The 23474-nt window shown below is 35.6% G+C and overlaps 1 protein-coding gene across 4 annotated transcripts in view; it reads left to right on the top strand.

The window, feature by feature from the left end:
* The window catches only part of FNDC3A (fibronectin type III domain containing 3A), a 157151-nt gene that overhangs the window by 67274 nt on the left and 66403 nt on the right, over positions 1-23474 (top strand). For all 4 annotated transcript variants that reach the window (XM_066234376.1, XM_066234379.1, XM_066234378.1 and 1 more), the window contains one exon: positions 22842-22918. In XM_066234376.1, the coding sequence (XP_066090473.1) occupies positions 22842-22918 (77 nt within the window). The remainder of the gene's footprint in view (positions 1-22841; positions 22919-23474) is intronic.

Genomic DNA, 23474 nt, shown 5'->3' on the forward strand with positions numbered 1-23474 from the left:
CCATTTAAGATCATGTTAGCTGGTAGGGGCTCGCCTTGAGAAGTTTGGAATGACTAGGATAAAATAGGGAAAAACAGCAAATGATCAAAAAATATATCATGATAGAAGAAAAGTAAGACCTTAGAGTCCAGTCTTCTGCTGAAAGTTGATGTGTGGTAAAGATAGAAATGTTTTCAACTGAAATAGCATTTGGTTTTTAACATAGAAAATCTAGGTTAAGGAGGACTCCTCATAAAAGAAATACGAAGACAACTATCTCAGTAATTTTTATGTTTTCCCAATATTTCTTTCAGATGATTAACAGTTGAAAAAACAAATGAACCTTAGGATGGGGGACAGGGGACTTTGCTTTTCCTTTTTTCCAATTTTTTTCTAAGAAACCAACTAGTTGAAGAAACATGAAAGTAAGTGCCTGAGAGCATGAGAAAAGATCCTTGCCATGTTTTCTAATTAGTTGAATTATTTCAGGTTAATGATGATACAACAAAATTATTAAGCACCTCCAGATATCATCTACCTTTGGCTGTTCGGTTCTTCTGGGAAGTGATAAAATAGGTGGAAGGGTATTGCTTAGGCTGAGAAGTTTAGTTTCTTTTGAGAAGAACCTACAGCAGGATGTGAACATTCTGTGCCAGGTCCCCAGGGATAGGTTCTCTTCTTGTTTCAGGAAATGAACTAATTTCAGGTAGATATGTTTAATTCAAGGAGAAGAGATTTTGAAACCTTAGATATGGTTACTCATAATAAGCCATCTTCTCCAAACTGTGTGTCACCATAAAACAATACTTTGATGTCAATAAAATTAAAAGCCTCAAAAAAAGGTGATGTGGGAAAAAGACTCTGAGGTAGCAGTGAATTGTGAGTCTACCCTATAGTGTTCCATATCTAAATCTAAATGTTATTTGTCAAGCACAACATGTTGTATAAAATGCTTAAGTAATGGTGGTATGTTTTGCCAAAGAGTTGTCTAAAGAACCTGACTACAGGACCATTTTCTAGATAACTAATGTGGCCGGTGAAACCTTAAGACATGTTTTTAGAGGTCCAGACCTTAAACCATAGTACTGTGAAGAAACTTAAAGGTAAATATCTGTTATGTGGAAAATCTATAATGAAAAATTTAAAAGCTTAGCTAATATGTAACAAGAACCTAGCACAGCTCTTTTTAACATCAGCAGTGATGATTTAATGCAGTCTGTTAAATGACTGCTCGGCCCTGTCACGTAGGCACACTATTTTTTTTTAACCACGGGTGGCCTTCATGTTTGATTCTGACAGGATTTGCGTCATTGATCCCTATCACTGCCTATATGATGTCAGTGTCTGGGTGTACAATTATTGAGACAGTTAACCTAATGTGCTGTAATAAATCCCAAGCACTATTTCCTACTAGAATTACAAAGAAATGATTCATCATTATTCACATTAGACTGATACTAAAAATAGCGATGTTCACAAGCTGCTGTATGCATTCACATTAATATCACAGTCTTTGTAGCTCTCTAAACAAAAAAACAAAATACATTTTGTTTAGAAACACATGCTTGGTAAACACATCTACTTTAAGTTTTTTGTCTATATATATAGTAGTTCAGTTTTGTTTTTAAGGTAAATTCTAACCATAATATGAACTCATTCTTCAAACTTTCTTAGTATGCTTATTACTGATGCATCTAAATACTTAGCAAATATAATTATAGAAATTTTCAGTTACGTGTACATACATAAATGAAATTGCCATCATTCTGAATCATACTGAGGCCCCAAATCATCAAAGCAGTGAATAATGACCTTGGTCTTTTCTCTTTCTTCAGTAACTTCCTGCCTCATTCTGCTCTCAAATTATGACAGATTTGTTAAATTCCTAGACTCAAGACCTATGCTAATTGCCTGCCTCATGTGAATAAATGTTGCCAGGTGTTTTGTAGCCTTAACAAATAAGCATTTCCTATTGATAAGGTAATCTTATGTCCTAGTTTGTCTAGAACAGTCTTACCTTATTGCTATCATCTTAGGATGTAACCAGTTTAACATTTGTCCCAGACTTTATTTTTTTATCACTGTAACTAGTAGTTACATTAAAATAAGCTATGATGCATCTGGTTGACCATCATATTGTATTTCCAGCTTCTGCCATGATCTCAGAATTCTAAGCAGGTTATTCCTCTCATTATTACTTTAACCTGTGATTAAATCATAAGAGCAACCAGAACAAACCATTTCTGTTTTCCTGACCCTTGCCAGAAGGAAGTCAAGGAGAGCAGTTAAGGGACTTTGCAGTAAAATAAAGCAAAGTACTCTTTGATACAGAAGGCTAAAAACTGCTAACTCCTTCCAGTCTCCTAGAGGTGGTAGTGGCAGAAGTCATATGAGATGCTGCTGCCCATGCTGTCCACTTGGTGTCATCAGGCCACAAGTTGGAGGGTTCAGTGGGAATCATATAGGTTAGGTGAATGTGAAATATATGCAGTAAACAAAATTTAAACATTCCTGCCACAAAATATATAAAAAATAGCCTGGTTTTGTCATTTATTATATGTCTATAACTGTTATTATTGGCAGTGCTTTTTTACTTTGCAATAAACCCTTTCAGTAACTATGAGCTTAAAAAAGTCTTAAATTTGGTAAAACATTCAAAAGAATCATAAATAAAATTCAATAAATTTTTTTTGTAAAGGTATTTGAAGGCATTGTAGTATCAGTGAAAATATTTGGACTGAATATTTGCACAATTTTTATAAGATAAAAAAATTGAACTGAAGAATATCCTTCACATGGCAAAATTTGCTCCCAGCTCACCAGTCAGCACCTCAGAATCAGAATATTTTAATGTAAATGTTATAGTCCTAAATTAAAATACAGGGTGGGAAAAAGTAGGGTTATAGTTGTGAGTATGCAAAGCAGTTTATTCTTGTATTATTATTTATTATTGTACTATTTTTCATACAAACAACTGTAAACCTACTTTTGTCCCACCTTGTATAATTGAAGAGTCAACTGAAGATATCCTCAGCCTCACAATAATTAACCATAAAATACAATAGTTGCAAGAAGTTTTATGAAAAAAAAAGACTATTGAAAAAAGAAAATTTCAGTTAAATACCAGCGATACAGAATTCTAGACAGCATAGTTAACAAATTAAAATACATAGATATACACTAATAATAATTGTTCTGCTTATATTTCTCTTTAATATTCAGATATTCAATATAAAGAAGTTCATAAAAGTGCTCTTTAATGTAGTTTTTAATAAAACATTTTATTTTTAAAATATATTTTAAAGAACTTTTTATGCCCCTCAATATAACAAAAGCTGTTTGTCAATTAATGAACTTAACCCCCTCCAGCTGTTTTGAGATTAAAAATATTATTTATGAAATGATATGGTAATATAGAATAGACTTTTTTCTATCTGTCCTTAATTCTCCCTTCTGTCATTTTTATTTCATTACTTGGCCTAATTAAAAGGAAAATAAAAAGCTAGTTACCTTAATGTGTCTCTAGAATTTGTTTTGAAATTAACTGGCACATAAATCCAAACACTTGGGAAATACTGTGTTAGAATGGACTCCTAACCTCATCCAGCAGCCCTCACCCCTACCTTCAGTCAATCCAAAATATATCTAATTTTAGGATAATCCTCACCATTGCTTCCTATTTGCATGCATCATGTAAAGTAAGACTTTGTTAAATTGATATCTTAGTTTAATATAAGTAAAGGGGAAAAGTATAGCAAAAGAAAATACTAGATTGCCAGATCTGCAAGCTAACTCAGGCCCCTAAAAGGGTGAAAGGAAAAACATAGGCAAGCCAATAAGAGAGACTTAATAGAAACAAGGTTTGGTTTGTGCCCAAAAAACAAAGTTATAGGCTCTAATCTTTTGTTCCCCTTACCGTCCTAAGATTATTTGCATATATCATTATCAGTCACTGCCCAGGAATGGATTTCGTTACCCTTTCCTTGGTCCCTTGATTCCATGGGCATGCATCAGTTGTGGTCTAAGCTTCATGAGTTTAGCACATGTTTATTTAGATGTTTATTTGGAACCTATACCTTAATACTGCTAAAAAGTCAGGGGCACCATCATGGTCAGAGACAGTCTTTTTAAGAATGGGCAATGGTGTGCACGAAAGGAAGGCACTGCAGGACTTAAGAAAACACACACAAGACATGACGTAAAGAAAAGATGGGGTACAGGGGACTCCCAGCCTCTAGGACTGAGAACCCAGATGTCTGCAGCCTCATCATATTTATTCGTTTCTTTACTCATCAAGCAAATTGGCAGAGCCTGGGTCAAATTAGTATAGAATGGATTCAGATGCATACCTTTCAGGTATGTAGGGAAAAGGCCATAGGGATTAGCTGTTTTCTTTAAACAGTTTTATCAGTGCTTGCCAGGCAGCGTTCTGCCCCCAGAGGACTTGGCATTCGCAAGTCCGCATCAAAGACTTTTCTCAGGGCTGTAGTCTCCAGCCATTTTCCTACACACACTCAAGCCAGTGACCCCATGCTCAAGCTGGTGAGCCCTCGCTCAAGCCAGCGACCTCAAAATTTCGAACCTGGGTCCTTTGCGTCCCAGGTCCCAGTCTGACGCTCTATCCACTGCGCCACCGCCTGGTCAGGCCTAAGAGCAACCTTAATAAACAACTAATCTTGTTTATTTATTGACAGAAATCAATATTAACTCTTCCAACTTTTAATTTGCCTGATAGTTAACAGCCCCTGCCTGCAAGTCAAATGATTCAAGCTGTCTTGCTATCTTGGCTGTTCATTTATCAACTAGATATTTTTGAGGGTACCTTGCTTAATGTAAGACTATTAATGCTTTACTAAATTTTATATATTGTATGGCAGAAGTCAGCATTGGGGTATGCCTGCTTTGTTTTTTTTTGTTTTTAACTTTTTTTTTTTAATTATAGCTTTTAGTATTGTTTTGTGTTAATTTCAGGTGTACACCATAGTAGTTAGAAAATCAAATACTTTACAAAGTATTCCCCATGATATTTCAAACACCTACCTGGCACCATATGTAGTTATTACAACATTATTAACTATATTCCCTGTGCTATACTTTGCGTCCCTGTGACTATTTTGTAACTACATACCAGTTTGTACTTTTTTAATACCTTCAACTTTTTACCTAGTTTCCCTAACCCCCTCCCCTCTGGCTCCCATCAGTCTCTTCTCTGTATATTTGAGACTGCTTCAGTTTTCTTTGTTCATTTATTCTGTTCTTTAGATTCCACATATAAGTGAATCATGTGATATTTGTGTATTTCTAACTTATTTCACTTAGCATAATACCCTATAGATATGTCCTAGCAAATAGTCTATCCCATTTGCTGTCAAAGATGCAAAAGTTTCATTCTTTTTTATGTCTGGGTAATAGTTCATTGTACTATTTTATCAACTTGTCTATTGATGGGCACTTGGGTTGCTTCCATATCTTGGCTATTGTAAATCATGCTATAATGAGCATAGGGGTGCATATATTCTTTTAAATTACTGTTTTGGGTTTCTTTGGATATATACCCAGAAGTGGAATTGCTGGGACAGAGGCCGTTGCATTTTTTAATTTTTTGAGGCACCTCTATACAGTTTTCCATTGCCTGTGACAATCTGCATTCCCACTGACCATGCACGAGGGTTCCCTTTTTTCATATCCTCGCCAACACTTATTTGTTGACTTATTGAGAATAGCCATTCTGACAGGTGTGAGGTGGTACCTCATTGTGGTTTTAATTTGCATGTCACTGATTATTGATTTTGACATGCCAAGTCATTAGGGCCATGTTCTGTGGCAATTTGAGACATAAAATTCTTCATCTGCCGAGGAGAGGAACTAGCTCGATACTGTGGCCCTTTGAGTCTTAATTTTAATCACATTTCAGCTCATAGAAACTAGAGAAGTTTTATATCCCAACTCTAGGGAGAGAATAAGACCAGCCTCACTTCTTACTTATATCATTTTTCTATCATAATTTTCTCTGTTCTTTCATTTGTCTCCTGTTTTGTTTGGGGGTTTTATTTGGTGAGGGGCTTAGCTTTTGTTATTGGTGCTGTGTGTATCTTTTAATCACTTTAAATTATCTTTTAGAATAAGTTTGGCTATTGATTCACTGACTGTTTTCCGTAAGATATTCTAACTTAAGAAACTTGTAAGAACCTGTCTTTGAAACAGTTCAATGAGATTCATTTAGGTCCACTTTGCTTTGTTATCATATATGTAAGCAACAGATATTTGTATTATGTGGTATCTTTTCTCCAAAAATTCAGTGCTTTTCTATTTGTAATTTATCCTCACATGAATATCGTTATTATTGTGCTGCAGTTTTCTCATTCATTTTATAATTTGTAATATATTCTGAACAGAGGTAGCATGATATAATGATAAAGACCATGGATTTCAGAGCTAAATCATCTAATTCTCTTTACGTCTTACTAGCTGTGAGACTTTCCCATTTACTTAACATCTTTAACTCTTAGTTTTCTAACCTATAAAATGGAAATAGTAGTTATTCTACTTCATTTTGTTGAGATTGAATGAGTTAATTTCTGTGAAGCACTTAGACCAGTGGCTGGTATGCAGTAAGTGCTTCTAAATATTGTCACCCAAGTACAGGTTGCCCTCATATTAAAACACTCTCAACATATGATGTTTTGAGTTTTCAATGCTCACTCCCAGAAAAACTTTAAAAAATTGATACGTGTTTCGCCTTAATGCTGTTAGCATCATACTTATGCACTACATGGGTGAACTATAGTTTGGTTGCTTGCAGCGGAAGATATACACACAGTACAGTGTATGGTACAGTATATTTATGTCCTTTTCCTTTTCCTGTGGCTTAGTTGTATTTTTATGTTCTAGATTATGATTTTACAACTGTGTTAGGATAGGTAAGTGACAGGTTAAGGTGTGTTTCAACTTATAGCAAAATTCGAGTTACGTCAGTTGTAGGAACGGAACTGTGTCATTAATCTGAGAACCCCCTGTATAGTGCTAGTGCTAGTGCTTGTGATGAGAAGCTTACCTGAAAATCAGTAATTCAGGAATGTGTTAAGATGTTATCAAGAAGGCCAAATAAACTGATACGGCATGTAATGCTATTATTAAGAGAGCTCTCTGAATAATATTTGATAGTGATGGGAAAATAAAAATCAAGTATGTTTTAAGTTTTGTTAAAATTATCATTTTATCAGGTAAAAAGGGAAAATGAAAACAATGCAGCCAGCATGTGCCTGCAGCACAGACTTCCTTAGAGAGCACTTGAGGTAGTTCTGGTGGTTTCAGGGGCTGTCAGAGATGGTCATGTGGAGAGGCTGAGTTGTGTGGCTCTGGGACAGGGCCATTTTTCTCCCCCTTGTACCAGACCAGTGACACCTTCCCAGAGTAGATCCACTAGCCCCACCTTACTGACTCCCTGTGTCTCCACCCTGCCAATTTTGTGCCCTACAGAAGAATCTGCTGGCTTTGGCCCATTACACAGACATACTTGGAAGGCAGACACATGTTGGTGGAGCAGCTGGCAGACAGAGGCAGATCTTGGGGTGCCTTGGGACTTTTGTTGACCTGGCCCTGGGCTTTGTACTTTTGGCAGCTGATCTTAGTATATAGCTTGGCCCCTTCCATACATATCCAGGCTCAATATAGGTAGCCACAAACTGTAGATCACTTTGTAGCTCCAAAAGGGTATACCAGTGTCTGACATTGACCTACGCCAGAGATCCTCCCAGGAGGCCCCAGAACCAACAAGCCCTGTGGTAGCTTTCAGAGGACATCAGAGCACAACCTAGCTAGCTCCACAGCAGCACACTGAAAGGGAGATCTCGGCAGGCACCAGACTGTGCTAGGGCATATTTCACTTCATGAGGTCAGTTCCCACAAAGCAACTTGTGTGCATTGTGGCCAGGGTCAGTCCTCATAGTCAGCCCGCCTAAGGGTCATCCCCACCCATGGACAAGACAGTAGACGTCAAGACTTAAACTACAACAGAAGGCTCACATAACCTACTCAGTGGACATTAGTGGATCACTTAGCTCAAATGATCAGGGGATTGTACTACTGAAACCCACAGGACACCGACTATGTAAGGCCACCATAGCAACTCTGGGAGAAATAGAAGATCTACTTAATATACAGAAACAAATACAGAGACGCAGCCAAAATGAGCATATAAAGAAACATGCCCCAGATGAAAGAACAATAGCAATCTGGAGAAAAAGCACTAAATGAAATGAAGGCAAGAGAACCGCAAGGTCCAGAGTTCAAAACAATAGTTTAAGTGTGCTCAAAGACTTTAGGAGGAAGAATGGATGTACTCAATGGGAACTTAAACAAAAAGAAAGGAAGCATAAAAAAGGACATAGAAACCATTTTTTAAAAAGTCAGAAATGAAGAATACAATATCTGAAATGAAGAATACACTAGAAGGAGCAACAGCAGGATAGATGAGGCAGAGAATCAAATAAGCGATTTGGAAGACAAGGGGTCAGAAAATACCCAATTAGAGCACAAAAGAATTTTCTTTAAAATTGAGGCTAGCCTGAGGCAGGAGGTCGCATGGCAGGGGTCCCCAAACTACAGCCCATGGGCTGCATGCGACCCCCTGAGGCCATTTATCCGGCCCCCACCACACTTCCGGAAGGGGCACCTCTTTCATTGGTGGTCAGTGAGAGGAGCATAGTTCCCATTGAAATACTGGTCAGTTTGTTGATTTAAATTTACTTGTTCTTTGAAATTTTAAATATTGTATTTGTTTCCGTTTTGTTTTTTTACTTTAAAATAAGATATGTGCAGTACATAGGGATTTCTTCAATTTTTTTTTTATAGTCCAGCCCTCCAATGGTCTGAGGGACAGTGAACTAGCCCCCCCTGTGTAAAAAGTTTGGAGACCCCTGGGACAACATTAAGTGTAACAACATCCACATCATAGGGGTACCAGAAGAAGAGAGCGAACAAGAGATTTGAGAACTGTAAAGCCAGTAGCCACCATCATGGCCATTCACATGCAGGTTCCCATTGGATTCGGACAGACGGTAATGAAACAACAGAGCCACGAACTGGTGGGCCATTAGCTTTAATCCTAGCTTGCACCCGGCAGGCAAGTAAAAACACATGCTGAGCTCCAAAACCTACTTGTTCAGCGCTCACAAAGCTACTGACTTATCCGAGTTTCCTAGAATCAAAGGTGTCTACCTTGGCCTCCTCCACATGGCCTTTCTCTGCTCTCCTCTCTAATGCTAATCTCAGGAACTGAGAAAGAGCAAGCTCCCAGTCTGCCCCACTTTATAGTGTAGAAACCAAAGCCTTTAATCCAATATACAAACAAGGGAGTCTCTGATACTAAGTCACTTATCTGAGGCATAATGGGATTCCTCATGAGAGTGCACCACCCCACATCTAAAAGGGTGGAAAGGCTTAGTCCTAAAACCAAGCCCCAGGCTACAAGGATCCTGCCTGCCCACAGCCCACCCCCAATACACATTAATATAATCATGCCCATCCCAAGTAAGAAGGGCAACTAATATCATCACCTGGGCGACGGGCTTCCACATGGGTAGCACCATCTTTTTTTTTTACTAACAATACATATGTTTTTTTTTATATAAATTTTTATTTATTTTTTATTTTATTTTTTTATTATTTATTTATTTATTCATTTTAGAGAGGAGAGGGAGAGACAGAGAGAAGAGAGAGAGAAGGGGGGGAGGAGCTGGAAGCATCAACTCCCATATGTGCCTTGACCAAGCAAGCCCAGGGTTTCGAACCGGCAACCTCAGCATTTCCAGGTTGACGCTTTATCCACTGCGCTACCACAGGTCAGGCGGTAGCACCATCTTTAACAAAGTGAGCAAATATATTTTATCTGCCCAACAAGAACGTATTTGAATAAATGATGATTAAAAAACTTCCTTAACCTTGTGAAGGAAAAATACAAGTCCAGGAAGTTCAGAGATTCCCAAACAAGATGAACCCAGAGGCCCATACCAAGACATATAATTAAAATGTTAAGACAAAAAGAGAATCTTAAAAGCAGCAAGAGAAAGACAATTAGTTACATAAAAGGAAGCTTCCATAACTGTCAACCGATTTCTCAACAGAAACATTTCAGACCAGAAGGAATTGGCATGAAATATTCAAAGTGATGAAAAGCTAGGACCTACAAAGAAGACTGTTCTATCCAGCAAGGCTATCCTTTAAAATTGAGGGAGAAATAAAGAGCTTTCCAGACAAGAAAAAGCTAAAGAATTCATTATCACCAAAAGAAATGTTAAAGTAACTTCCTTAAGAAGAAAGGAAAAACAAGAGAAACATAATTATAAAGAATAAAATGGCAATAAATACCTACCTATCATTAATCGCTTTAAATGTAAATGGTTTAAGTGCTCCAATGAAAAGACATAAGATAGCTGAATGGATAAGAAAACAACACCCATATGGATGCTGCCTTCAAGAAATCCATCTCAAAACAAGATACACACAGACTGAAAGTAAAGGAATAGAAAAACATAAATTGTGCAAATGGAGACTAAATAAAATGCTGCAGTAGCAACATTTATATCGGACAAAACAATTTACAACAAAAACTATAATAAGAGATAAAGAAGGACATTATAAAATAAAAGGATTAATCCAACAAGATACAAGCCTTGTAAACATTTATGCATACCACATAAAAGCACCTAAATATATAAAGTAAACCTTGATTGATATAAACGGAGAGATTGACAGTAATATAGTCCTATAGTAGAGGATTTTAACACCTGATTGACATCAGTGGGTAGATCTTTCAGACAGAAAATTAACAAGGAAACGGTGGTCTGAAATGACACACAAGACCAGATGAGTTGATATTTTCAGAGCATTTCACCACAGGGTAGCAGAGTATACATTATACATTCTTCTTCTTCTTTTTTTTTTTTTTTAAGAGAGAGAAAGAGAGAGAGAAAGAGAGAGAGACGGGAGGAGCAGGAAGCATCAACTCCCATATGTGCCTTGACCAGGCAAGCCCAGGGTTTCGAACCGGCAACCTCAGTGTTCCAGGTTGACGCTTTATCCCACTGCGCCACCACAGGTCAGGCTATACATTCTTTTTAAGTGCACATGAAAGATTTGCCAGGGTAGATCACATTTTAGGACACAAAACAAGCCTCAGTGAATTTAAGAAGATTGAAACTGTATCAAGCTGCTTCTCTGACCACAGTGGTACAAAACTAGAAGTCAGTTACGGGGGGGGCGGCTGAACAACACAAAAAACACATGGAGGCTAAAGTCAGTGTTATTCCAGTGCTGGCCTGCTAGACACTTTATGCCAGTCTATGAAAGAGTTAACCATCCTGATGTTATATGAAGATTTTAGACCCAATAATCTTCGCTTATGCTTAGTGTGATTTCTTTCTCAGCAGTCCCCTAAATAATTCTGTTTTCACTGGTCCCCAGGTGTAAAAAACTTGAAAACCACTGAGCTAAAATAACATGTTACTAAACAATAAATAGGTTAACAATGAAATTAAGGAAGAAATCAAAAGTTACCTTGAAACAAAATGAAAGTAGAAACACAATTCAATCTCTGGAACACAAGTGAAAGCAGTCGTGAGAGGGAAATTCATAGCATTACAGGCCTACCTGAAGAAACAAGAAAATCTCAGGTAAACAATCTTAACTTTATACCTAAAGGAACTAGAAAAACAACAACAAACAAAGCACAAAGTGAACAGAAGGAAGGACACAATAAAGATCAGAGCAGAAATGAACGGAATAGAGTCTAAAGCACAATACAAAAGATCAGTGAAACCAAGAGTGGGCTCTTTGAAAAGATAAACAAGAATGATAAACCTTTAACCAGACTCAGCAAAAATAAAAGAGAGCGGAACCAAATAAAGTCAGAAATGAAAGAGGAAAAAACACAACAGACACCAGATAAATGCAAAAGATTATAAGGAAATACTGTGAATGTCTATGTGCCAAAAGATTATGGGTAAATTTCTAGATACATACAATCTTTCAAAAATGAACAAGAGGTAACGTAACAATCTGAACAGAATGATTACAACTAACGAAATCATAGCAGTAATCAAAAAATCTTCAACAAACAAAAGTTCTGGACTGTATGGCTTTACAGGTGAATTTTACCAAATATTTAAAGAAGAAATAACACCTGTTTTTCTCAAACTATTCCAGAAATTTAAGTGGAGGGAAGACTGCCAAGCTCATTTTATGAGACGAGCATTAATCTAATTTTAAAACTACATAAAGACATTTGAAAGAAAATTACAGGCCAAATACCCCTGATGAACATAGATGCAAAAATTCTTAACAAAATATTAGCAAATTGAATTCAGTAATACATCAGGAAGATCAAAAACCATGATCAAGTGAGATTTATTCCTGGAGTGAATGGTTGGTTCAATATCCAAATCAAATAACACGATACACCGTATAAACTAAATGAAGAATAAAAATAATATCCTATTAATAGAGCATTTTATAATACCCATTTGTGATATAAAAAAAAAAACTCATAGCATAGTGGAAATAGAGGGAACATATCTCAACATAATAAAGGTCATATATAACAAACCCACAGCAAACATCATACTTAATAGGCAAAATCCAAAAGCACTTTCCTTAAGATTAGGAACAAGACAGGGATGTCTACCTTTACCACTGTTGTTCTACATAGTACTGAAGTCCTAGTCACAGCAATCAGACAAGAAGAAAGGAAAGGCATTCAGATTGGAAAGAAAGAAGGAAAGCTGTTGTTATTTGCAGATGACATGATACTGTATATAGAGAATCCTCAAGAATCCACCAAAACAACTACTAGAACTGATGAATGAATTCAGTAAAATAGGAGTATACAAAATTAATATTCAGTAATCAGTTGCATTTTTATATACCAATAATAAACTATCTGAAAGGGAAATTAAGAAAACAAGCTAATTTACAATTGCCTCAAAAAAAATAAACACCTAGTAATAAACTTAACCAAGGAGGTAAATTTCCTGTATTCAGAAAATTATTAAAACAAATAAATGGAAGTGTGTGTGTGTGTCATGCTTACGGATGAGAATTAATGTCATTAAAATGTCTATACTACCCAAAGCACTCTTTAGATTCAACGCAATTCCTATCAAAATATTAATGGCACAGGTACAGACCTAGAACAAATAATCCAGAATTACAAAATAGCCACAGCAATTTTGAGAAAGAACTAAGTTGGAGGTGTCTCACTACCTAATATCAAGCTATATTCCAAGGCTATGGTAATCAAAACAACACAGTACTGTTGTTGTTATAAAGACAGACTTTGAGCCTGACCTGTGGTGGCGCAGTGGATAAAGTGTCGACCTGGAAATGCTGAGGTCGCCGGTTCGAAACCCTGGGCTTGCTTGGTCAAAGCACATATGGGAGTTGATGCTTCCAGCTCCTCCCCCCCCTTCTCTCTCTCTCTCTCTCCTCTTCTCCCTCTCTGTCTCTCTCCTCTCTAAAAATGAATAAATAAAATTTTTTTTAAAAAAAGACAGACTTTCAGATCAATGGAACAGAATACAGAGCTCAAAAATAAACTCATGCCTGCCTATATAGTCAATATTTGACAAAGGAGGTAATAACATAGAATGAGGTAAAGAAAAAGGTCTACTCAATAAATGGTGTTTGGAAAATTGGACAGATAGATGGAAGAGCATGAAACTAGACCAGTATGTACAAGAATGAACTCAAAAATGGGTTAAAGACTTAACTATAAGGCTGAAAACCATAAAACTCCTGGAAAAGCTAGGCAGTAAAATCTCTGACATTTCTCTTAGTAATATTTTTTCTGATGTAGCTCCTTAGGCAAAGTTATCAAAAGGAAAAGGAAAAGAAATGGGACTACATTAAACTCAAAAGTTTTTGCACAGCAAAGGAAACCATCAGCAAAATAAAAAGACAACCTACTGAATAGAAGATATTCACCAATGATATATCTGATAAGGGGTTAATATCCAAAATTTATAAAGAACTCATATTACTCAACACCAAAAAAGAAAGAAAAGCAAACAATTCCATGTAAAAATGGATAGAGGTTCTGAATAGACACATCCAAAGCGGGCATACAGGTGGCCAATAGATGCTTGAAAGGTGCCCAACGTCACCAGGCATCAGAGAAATACAAATTAAAACTACAATGATATACCACCTCACACCTGTCAGAATGGCTATCATCATTAAGTCAACAAATAACAAGTGTTGGTGGGAATGTGGAGAAAAAAGAACACTTATGTTACTGTTGATGAGAATGCAGATTGGTGCAGCCACTATGGAAAACATTATGGAGGTCTCTCAAAAAATTAAAAATGCAACTGCGTTATGAACCTTCTAGCTACATTTCTGAAAACAACTTGGAACACTAATTTGAAAGAATATATGCACCCCTATGTTCATTTCAGCATTATTTATAATAACCAAGATATGAAAGCAACCCAAGTGCCCATCAATAGATGAGTAGATAAAAAAGCTATCGTACAATATAATATTACTCAGCCATAAAAAATAATGAAATCTTACCATTTGTGACAGCGTGGACAGTAGAGGATATTATGCTAAGTGAAGTAAGTCAGATAAAGACAAATAACATGATTTCACTTATATATGGAATCTAAAAAACAGTGAACAAACAAAATTGAAAAAGACTCATAGATACAGAGAACAGACTAATGGGAGCCAGGGGGAGGTGGGTTGGGGCCTGAGTATAAAAGGTAAAGGTATTAAGAAATACAAACTGCTAGTTACAAAATAGTCTGGGGGCTGTGAAGTACAGCATAGTCAATAATGTTGTAATAACTGTATATGGTGCCCAGTGGGTGCTTAAAATATCAGAGGTCTTTGACCATGGGTTACTAAAAAACAGAATGAAGGAAAACAAAGTTTGGAGCTAGGTTTTTTGGACATTAAAGTCATTGTACTCATGGGCAAACATTGGGTTAGAGAAAAAAAGAACTAAGAGTGCAGAAGTTCTCAGTGAGGTATGAGCATGACAGTAGTTAGATGGGGTAGAGGGTAACATACTCGTAAAATATAATCTCAAGGAAAAAGAAAGTTTAGCATGAAATGAGAACAACAGTGGTAATGGGGAAGCAGCCTTAGGTATCTAGAGACTGCCTCAGAAGAGAGTGAGAAGCCTCCTTTACCCTGGGCTACTGAAAAACTGCTAGGAGAGAGTCAGGTTTCATTTCAAGGAAGCACGTGAAAAGGTCTAAGGCATAAGAAAATTTATATATAGTTTTTACGAGTGAATCTTCCAAATTAATGTTATATGTTTCCTAAATTTTTTAAATGAAAAGCAACAGGCCATATAATAAAATTTGAATTAGAAGATGATGTTACCAGGGGAAAGTTTAAGCAAAGAGAATCGTTTTACGTCAGATACATATTTCTGTACGTGTATTTTGCTGAGCATCTCTGTTGGTTCATAAGAAAGTCTGAAACATGGTCAGGTCATTTTCAAGGTAGCGACATTAGAAGTTGTTATATCATTGACTACATATATCCGAAACACTGTCAGCGGGAACGTTTGCTTTCTTTTCACTTCCCTTTCCGCGGTTAACTGTAGGTCACGTGATAGACATCACGTGACGCGGTCAAAGGCTCTTTTCCTCGCAGCTTTGCAAAAAAAAAAAAAACCGAGCCGTTCTCCAATTAAAGCTGTTAACGTGTACTACGCTGTTTCCTTGTTGGATTGTCTTGTTCTCTGCTGCTACTGTAAAAACAAAATGAGTGGTAAGATTTGCTGACTGCTTTTGAACATTCTGTTTTTATTTTAAAACACAGAAAGCATTGTATTAAGCTGAAGTCGTGTGTGTGTGTGTGTGTGTGTGTGTGTGTGTGTGTGTGTTGTGTTTTTAGTAGCTGCCAAGTCTATCGCTATAAAAATATATTGTTGCCACATAGTTATAAATGATAAGACTCTCGAGTTGGGCTGGTTTTATATTCCACAGAATATTCCTTTCCAGCGTTTTTATAGGTTTTTCTTTTTACAACTTAAATCTGAAAATTGGCATCAGATTATTTGGAAGCCATTGTGAAAGCTTGCTTATAAAGAGAATGTGTAGCAAACCAACAATGTGTAGCCCGTTTCGATTTAAAAATTTAAACTCAGGAATATTTGTAGATTTATTTTAAAAAGAAAGAAACATTTAAGTGGACTTAGGCTAATAAAATAGAATTTAATTTATGCTAGATTAAATACCATCTTTAATAAGTTATTGATGACCCTTTTAAGGAATTAAGGTGAAAGGCTTTCAAAATTCTTGACTATTGGTGAATAGAATTATTTCTTCTTTGGAAAGGTTTTGGGATAGGAAATATGCCCTTTAAAATAATCAATAGCTCTATGACTTGGAACAGATTTTGTTCAAATCATGTAAATTATTCAGAAGCTGCTAGGTTTATCTACAGCTATTCAGATATAGCTACAGTTGTGCAGGTGTGCATTTAATAGTACAGTCTGTACCAGATTTAGCTTCTTAGAAATAAAATCCTCCTCACTGCTTTTAATTAGAGTTTGTAGTTAATCTTTTAGTGCTTCCTAAATTAAAAAGTATTATTAGTACTAAGGTGGTAATCATATATTTGCATCAAGTATATAAGGTTTTGGGATTTTGCTCCTATAGTCTGGAGTAGCAACAGAAGTGTAAATTTGTAGTTCCAAACATCAATACTTATATTTACTATGTTTATACAATGGGAGTTTTATGTAAAGTTCAGTGTTAAATGTTACTTCACACTCATATTTACATATAAATATAGTAGTCCTGAATTGTCTTAAAAAATCTAATCAGGTTCCATTTCTGCCTCAGGATAAAAAAATTTACTTTCTCTAGAGTGAAGTAATTACTTCCTAGGGAAATGAGTTCATCATTATTCTTAGACTGCAACTGGTAATGAATGTATTTACTACTGTTTTATTTTGGGTTTTATTATGTTTTTGGTATCACACTTAAATATAATTAAAGGATAAAGTAGAATTTCATACTACTAAATTATAAACTATTTGACAGCTTCCAGAGTATAGTATGGTTTGAATTATAATTACATAGTACTTATATATTCATATTTTAATAAAAGAAGGGCAACTCAGAGCACTTACATAGTTTTACAAGTTAAAAATTACTTAACGGTAAATTTTTTATTCTGATGGCTAAAAACAAATTATACTGATGACTTGATAGAAAGATTAAATTTGACAACAAGAGAAAGGAACCACAGTCCCTGGCATATATAGTATCTCAGTAAATCTTAAATCCTTTAAGATTGCAAATAAGATTTTCAAGGAATTCTCTTTCTGGTTCCCCGCTAAATTTCACATAAGATATTTCTGTGTAAGCCAACTGCCAGAATTCATAAGCTAATTTATTATAGTTTTGTGTAAATTAGCTAATAAAAATAAACCAACATTACCTTAAAACTGTTCTCATTTTCTCTTGAGTCCAGCACATAGAAGTTAAAAGGTAAGTTTTGGACGAAGCCTTTTTTGCCTAGAGGTATAAAGCACCTCATAAGCTTTATTTAGTAAAGTAATAGGTAATGTCTTAAATTTAGGGAAATTTTGTTCTTCCTTTCTTGTTTTTCAAGGATATAAACACAACGAGGCCTTAATTTTTGTTAAAAGCATCAGAGCATGCTTATATCTCAAATTACATCAGTTGCCAGTAATGCATAGTATTTTAATGCTTCCTGCAGATATTGTAGAGCTGTATCCTTAGAAATGAAACTGCCTGGTTTTGAATTCTATATAGTTCCACCATGTAGGTAAGTTTAACCTCTCTGCCTCATTTTTCACATCAGGAAAATGATGTTTCCCTAATAGGATGAGTATGAAAAGAAAAAAATACATAAAGGGTATATTAATTAGCTATTGTAAGATAATATTCTAAACAACTTCATGTATTTAATGGGCTTGTTTGAATGGGAAGAGTATTTTATTTTTACAATCATAAATTACATAGCATAATTTGGTAGTCTGCCCCCCCACACATACACATACACTCCATACTGCCTCTCAACCACATGTTTTCCCTATTCTCATTCTTCTCTGTCCTCTTCCTTTCTCTTTCTTCTATCCTTTTCCTCCTTCACTTCCTCCCTTCCAGCCCCAACCCTCTGCATTCTTCCTGTCTTCTCCCCTACTCTCCCCATTTTCCTGTTACCTCTTCTCCTCTGCCCTTTCCTTTCTTCCTTCTTGCCTTTATTCTTCTTTTCCTTCTCATCCCTTTTTTCTGTCCTCTCCCTCTTTTCTTACCAGTATTTAGTATTTCTCCTTCTGAATTCCTTTTTCTACATTTTCTTTTCTATTTCCCTCCCTACTTCTCACCTCCCTTTCCCTACCCCCACAACCACTTATATCTATAAAGAGGAAAGGGCTATATCTACATTTTCTACCAACCTCCATGCTCTTTATTTTGTTTTCCTGAAGTATGTATAATATTACCAGTGAAATTTGTTTCTTTACTGCCTATGAGTAAGCCTCTCCTCTTTTATTGCTCTCATAACCAGAATCCATTATATGTACTGCAGGTTGAAATTTTACATATAAAAGGAATCCTTTTTGCCTGACTAGGTGGTGGCACAGTGGATAGAGCATTGGACTGGGACATGGAGGGCCCAGGTTTGAAACCTGAGGTTGCCGAGTGCAGGCTCATCCGGCTTGAGCGTGGTGTCACTGGCTTGAGCCCAAAGGTCACTGGATCGCTGGCTTGAGCAAGGGGTCACTCGCTGTGCTGTAGCCCCCCAGTCAAGGCACAGATGAGAAAGCAATCAATGAACAATGAAGGTGCCGCAACGAAGAATTGATGCTTCTCATCTCTCTCCTGTCTCTCTGTCCCTCTCTCTGTCTCACTCTCTCTGTCACACACACAAAAGGAATCCTTTTCCCATTGCTTTTTTTTTTTTTTTTTTAGACAGCTAATTTTAACAGGTGACATTGGTCAACTGGAGTACATAGATTTAGAGAAAGCATCTCCAGATCATTTTGACATTCGATTATGTTGTATACCCATCACCCAAATTCAAATCGTCCTCCATCACCTTTTGGTTTTCTTTTTGCCCCTACCTCCTTTATGTCCTTCTCTTCCCTTCCCCTCCCCCTGGTGACCACTGCACTCTTATCTATGTTCATGAGTTTCAATTTTGTGTCCCACCTATGTATGGAATCATACAGTTCTTAGTTTTTTCTGATTTACTTATTTTACTCATTATAATGTTCTCAAGGTCCATCTATGTCATCATAAATGTCACTATGTCATCATTTCTTATGACTGAGTAGTATTCCATTGTATATATGTACCACATCTTCTTTATCCAGACCTATATTGAAGGGCTTTTTGGTTGTTTCCATGTCTTGGCCACTGTGAACAAAGCTTCAATGAACATAGGGCTGCATGTGTCTTTATGTACCAGTGTTTTTTAGTTATGGGGGTATATACCCAGTAGAGGGATTACTGGGTCATATGGTAGTTCTGTTCTTAATTTTTTGAGGAACCACTATACTTTCTTTCATAATGGTTGTACTACTTTACATTCCCACCAACAGTGAATGAGGGTTCCTTTTTCTCCACAGCCTCTCCAACACTTGTTACCTGTCTTGTTGATAATAGCTAATCTTACAGGTATGAGGTGGTATCTTATTGTAGTTTTGATTTGCATTTCTCTAATAGCTAGTGAAGATGAGCATCTTTTCATATATCTATGGCCATTTGCATTTCTTCTTGGGAGAAGAAGTATCTATTCACGTCCTCTTCCCATTTTTTTATTGGCTGTTTGCTTGCTTGTTATTGAGTGTTATGAGTTCTTTGTATATTTTGGATATTAGGTCCTTATCTGAGCTGTTGTTTGAAAATATCATCTTCCATTTAGTTGGCTATCTGTTAGTTTTGTTGTCAGTTTCTTTTGCTGTGCACAAGCTTCTTAGTCTGAGGTAGTCCTGTTCATTAATCTTTGCCTTTAATTCCCTTGCCTATGGAGTCAAATTCATAAAATGTTCTCTACCGCCAAGGTCCATGAGTTCAGTACCTATGTTTTCTTCTATGTAATTTATCGTTTTAGATCCTATATTTAGGTGTTTGATCCATTTTGAATTAATTTTTGTGCAAGGTGACAAATTGTAGTTGAGTTTCATTCTTTTGCATATGGCTTTTCAGTTTTCCCAGCACCATTTATTGAAGAGGCTTTCTTTTATAAATTTTGTGTTTTTGGCTCCTTTATCAAAGATGATTTGACCATATACCGTATATGTGGTTTTATTTCTGGGCTCTCTATTCTGTTCCATTAGTCTGTGTGTCTATTTCTCTGCCAATAACATGGTGTTTTGATTATTGTGGCTCTGTAGTAAAATTTGAAGTCAGGTATTGTAATGCCCCCAGCTTCGTTTTTTTTTTTTTCAGTAGGATTACTTTGGCTATACGGGGTTTTTTATGGTTCCATATAAACCTGATGATTTTTTGTTCCATGTCTTTACAAAATGACATTGGAATTTTGATGGGAATTGCATTAATTTGTGTATTGCTTTGGGTAATATGACCATTTTAACTATGTTTATTCTTCCTACCCAAGAACAAGGAATATTTTTCCATTTTATTGTCTTTTTCGATTTCCTTTAATAATGCTTTATAGTTTTCATTATATAGGTCCTTTACATTCTTTGTTATGTTTATTCCTAGGTATTTTTTTGTTGTTGCAACCATAAAAGGGATTATTTTTTTTCAGTTCATTTTCTGAAGTTTCATTGTTGGCATATAAGAAAACAATAGATTTCTATATATTAATTTTGTATCCTGTGACCTTACTATATTGATTTATTGTTTCTAATAGCCTTTCTGAGGAGTCTTTGGGATTTTCTATATACATGATCATATCATCTGCAAAAAAGTGAAACCTTTACTTCTTCTTTCCCAATATGAATGCCTTTTATTTCTTTCTCTTGTCTGATTGCTCTGGCTAGAACTTCCAGTACTATGTTGAATAGGAGTGGAGAGAATGGGCAGCCTTGTCTTATTCCTGATTTTAGAGGAAAAGTTTTCAGTTTTTTGCCATTTAATATGATGTTAGCTGATGGTTTGTCATAAATGGCCTTTATTATGTTGAAATATTTTCCTTCTATTTTGTTGAGTGTTTAAACATAAAATAATGTTGTATTTTATCGAATACCTTTTCTGCATCTATTGATAAGGTCATATGGTTTTTGTTTTCTGTTTTGTTGATATGATGTATTACGATAATTTTTTTACGTATGTTGAATCATCCTTGAGATTCTGGGATAAATCCCACTTGATCATGGTGAATTATTTTTTTTAATGTGTTTTGTATTCGATTTGCTAGTATTTTGTTTAGTATTTTAGCATCTGTATTCATTAGAGATATTGGTCTGTAGTTTTCTTTTTTTGTGTTGTCCCTGCCCGGTTTTGGTATGAGGGTTATTATGTCTGCCTCATAAAATGTGGAAGTATTGCTTCTTTAATTTTTCTTTGGAAGACTTTGAGAAGGATAGGAACCAAATCTTCTTTGAATTTTTTATAGAATTCACTAGTATAGCCATCTGGCCCTGGACTTTAATTTTTGGGGAGGATTTTGTTTGTTTGTTTTGGGGGGGAGGTTTTTGATAGTTCTTTCTATTTTCTCCCTGCTTATGGGTCTGTTTAGGCTTTCTGCTTCTTCATGACTCAGTCTAAGATGATTATATTGTTCTAGGAATTTACCCATTTCTTGTAGATTGTTAAATTTGGTGGCATATAGTTTTTCATAGTATTCTACAATAATCCTTTATATATCTATGATATCTGTGGTGATTTCTTCCCTTTCATTTTGGATTTTGTTTCCCATTGCTTTCTTCATCAGATTCTTGGATACCTCTACTTCCTTATAAATGAAGTTTCATTTCAAGTTGTTATAACTAGTAGGTGATGGGACAGTGCAGTCTCAAGTTATCAGGAAAGGGGTATCCGAATGTGAGATTTTTTTAAAGTTAGTTAAAGCAAGGTTTTTGTTCCTAGAAAGAATAAAGCACACCTTCCTGAAGTGCCTGTTTTATCTCAGGTTAAAAGAGAAGGTAAATAAGAATAATATAAAAATTGTTGGGAAAAGATAACATTATAAAAGTTAAAGAAAATACAGAATAAGACAAGTTGAATTTCCTTTTTTTTAAAGAACTTTTTAGTGTAAGAAACAAAAAATTTTTCTTTGGCTAAATATACATGTGTGGCATTTTTGTTTGTTCTCACACATAACTTACACATTATGTAAGAGGTTTATTTAACCCTAACAAAGCCAGTTCCAAATCCCTAACTAGTCTTCCTTTTATTGTTTTTACCTCTTGACTTTTTCCTGATTTTTCCTATTGCTTTTCAAAATTTTGCCTTTTGTATCTTTCATTGATTTTATATGCAAAGTTTGGTTTTATTTTCCTCTAGGTCAGTGTTTATAATTTGCATAATAATAAGAACCACATGAACTATTTGTAAAATAAATACACTGATTCAAGACATCACCACCCCCATCTCCTGTAAGCATACTAAATAAAAATCTCTAGAGGAGCCTGAAAATCTGTATTTTTAAAAGCTTCCCAGGTAACTTGCAATCACCATGCGAATTTGAGAAACACAAGGGTAATCGATCAGTGTGCTTTGTAAAATAAACTTTTATATTTTATAACATTTGAATCATCTGAATTTCTTTTTGTAGTTATATAATCTCTGCTAGTTTCAATATTTAGTTTAGATGAAGTATTCAAGTATAATTCAAATTGTTTTCAACTCTAGCTTGCTGCATAAGCCTGGATTAATACATCATTTCTGTGTTGCATTCAGGTCCTGCTCAGGTTCCAATGATGTCACCAAATGGTTCTGTGCCTCCTATTTACGTGCCTCCTGGATATGCCCCACAGGTATATTTTTATGTTATTTTTCTCTTATACCTATATAACAGTGATCATAATGTCTCGTTAATTTTGATTTAAAAAAATACAGTTTTAGTCCTGGAGCTTACCCGGTACTAGTATATTTTTGGTAAATCTGTTTCAAGCATTTTAATACATTTATTGTATTTAGAAAGAAGGAAAAACAAAATTGGCAGTACTCGCCATTTGGATGTTGAATTATAATAGCAAATTAATTCTAGAGTTTTATTCTCTGAATATGTGAATAATGTAAATACTCTCTTAAGGTTTAACAGTGCCTACACTAACATTTTTTTAAATCAATTTTTGTTTAGAAGTAACCTAAGATAATGCTTCCAACCTTATTCATGCAGTGGCTCACAGATGCCTGTAATAACCATGGTAAATCAAAGAGAATTGAGACCTATAGACCTGAACTAAGGAGATCAGTATCACCACACACCTGTATGCCTTTCCTGCTCACCAGTTGAAAAGCTCTGACAAAGAGTCAAGTATAGCTAACTTATTTGCACAGGCAAACTGAATTAAACTATAAGATCTGCAG

This window comes from Saccopteryx bilineata, chromosome 6 (genome assembly GCF_036850765.1).
Source record: "Saccopteryx bilineata isolate mSacBil1 chromosome 6, mSacBil1_pri_phased_curated, whole genome shotgun sequence".
Lineage (NCBI taxonomy): Eukaryota > Metazoa > Chordata > Mammalia > Chiroptera > Emballonuridae > Saccopteryx > Saccopteryx bilineata.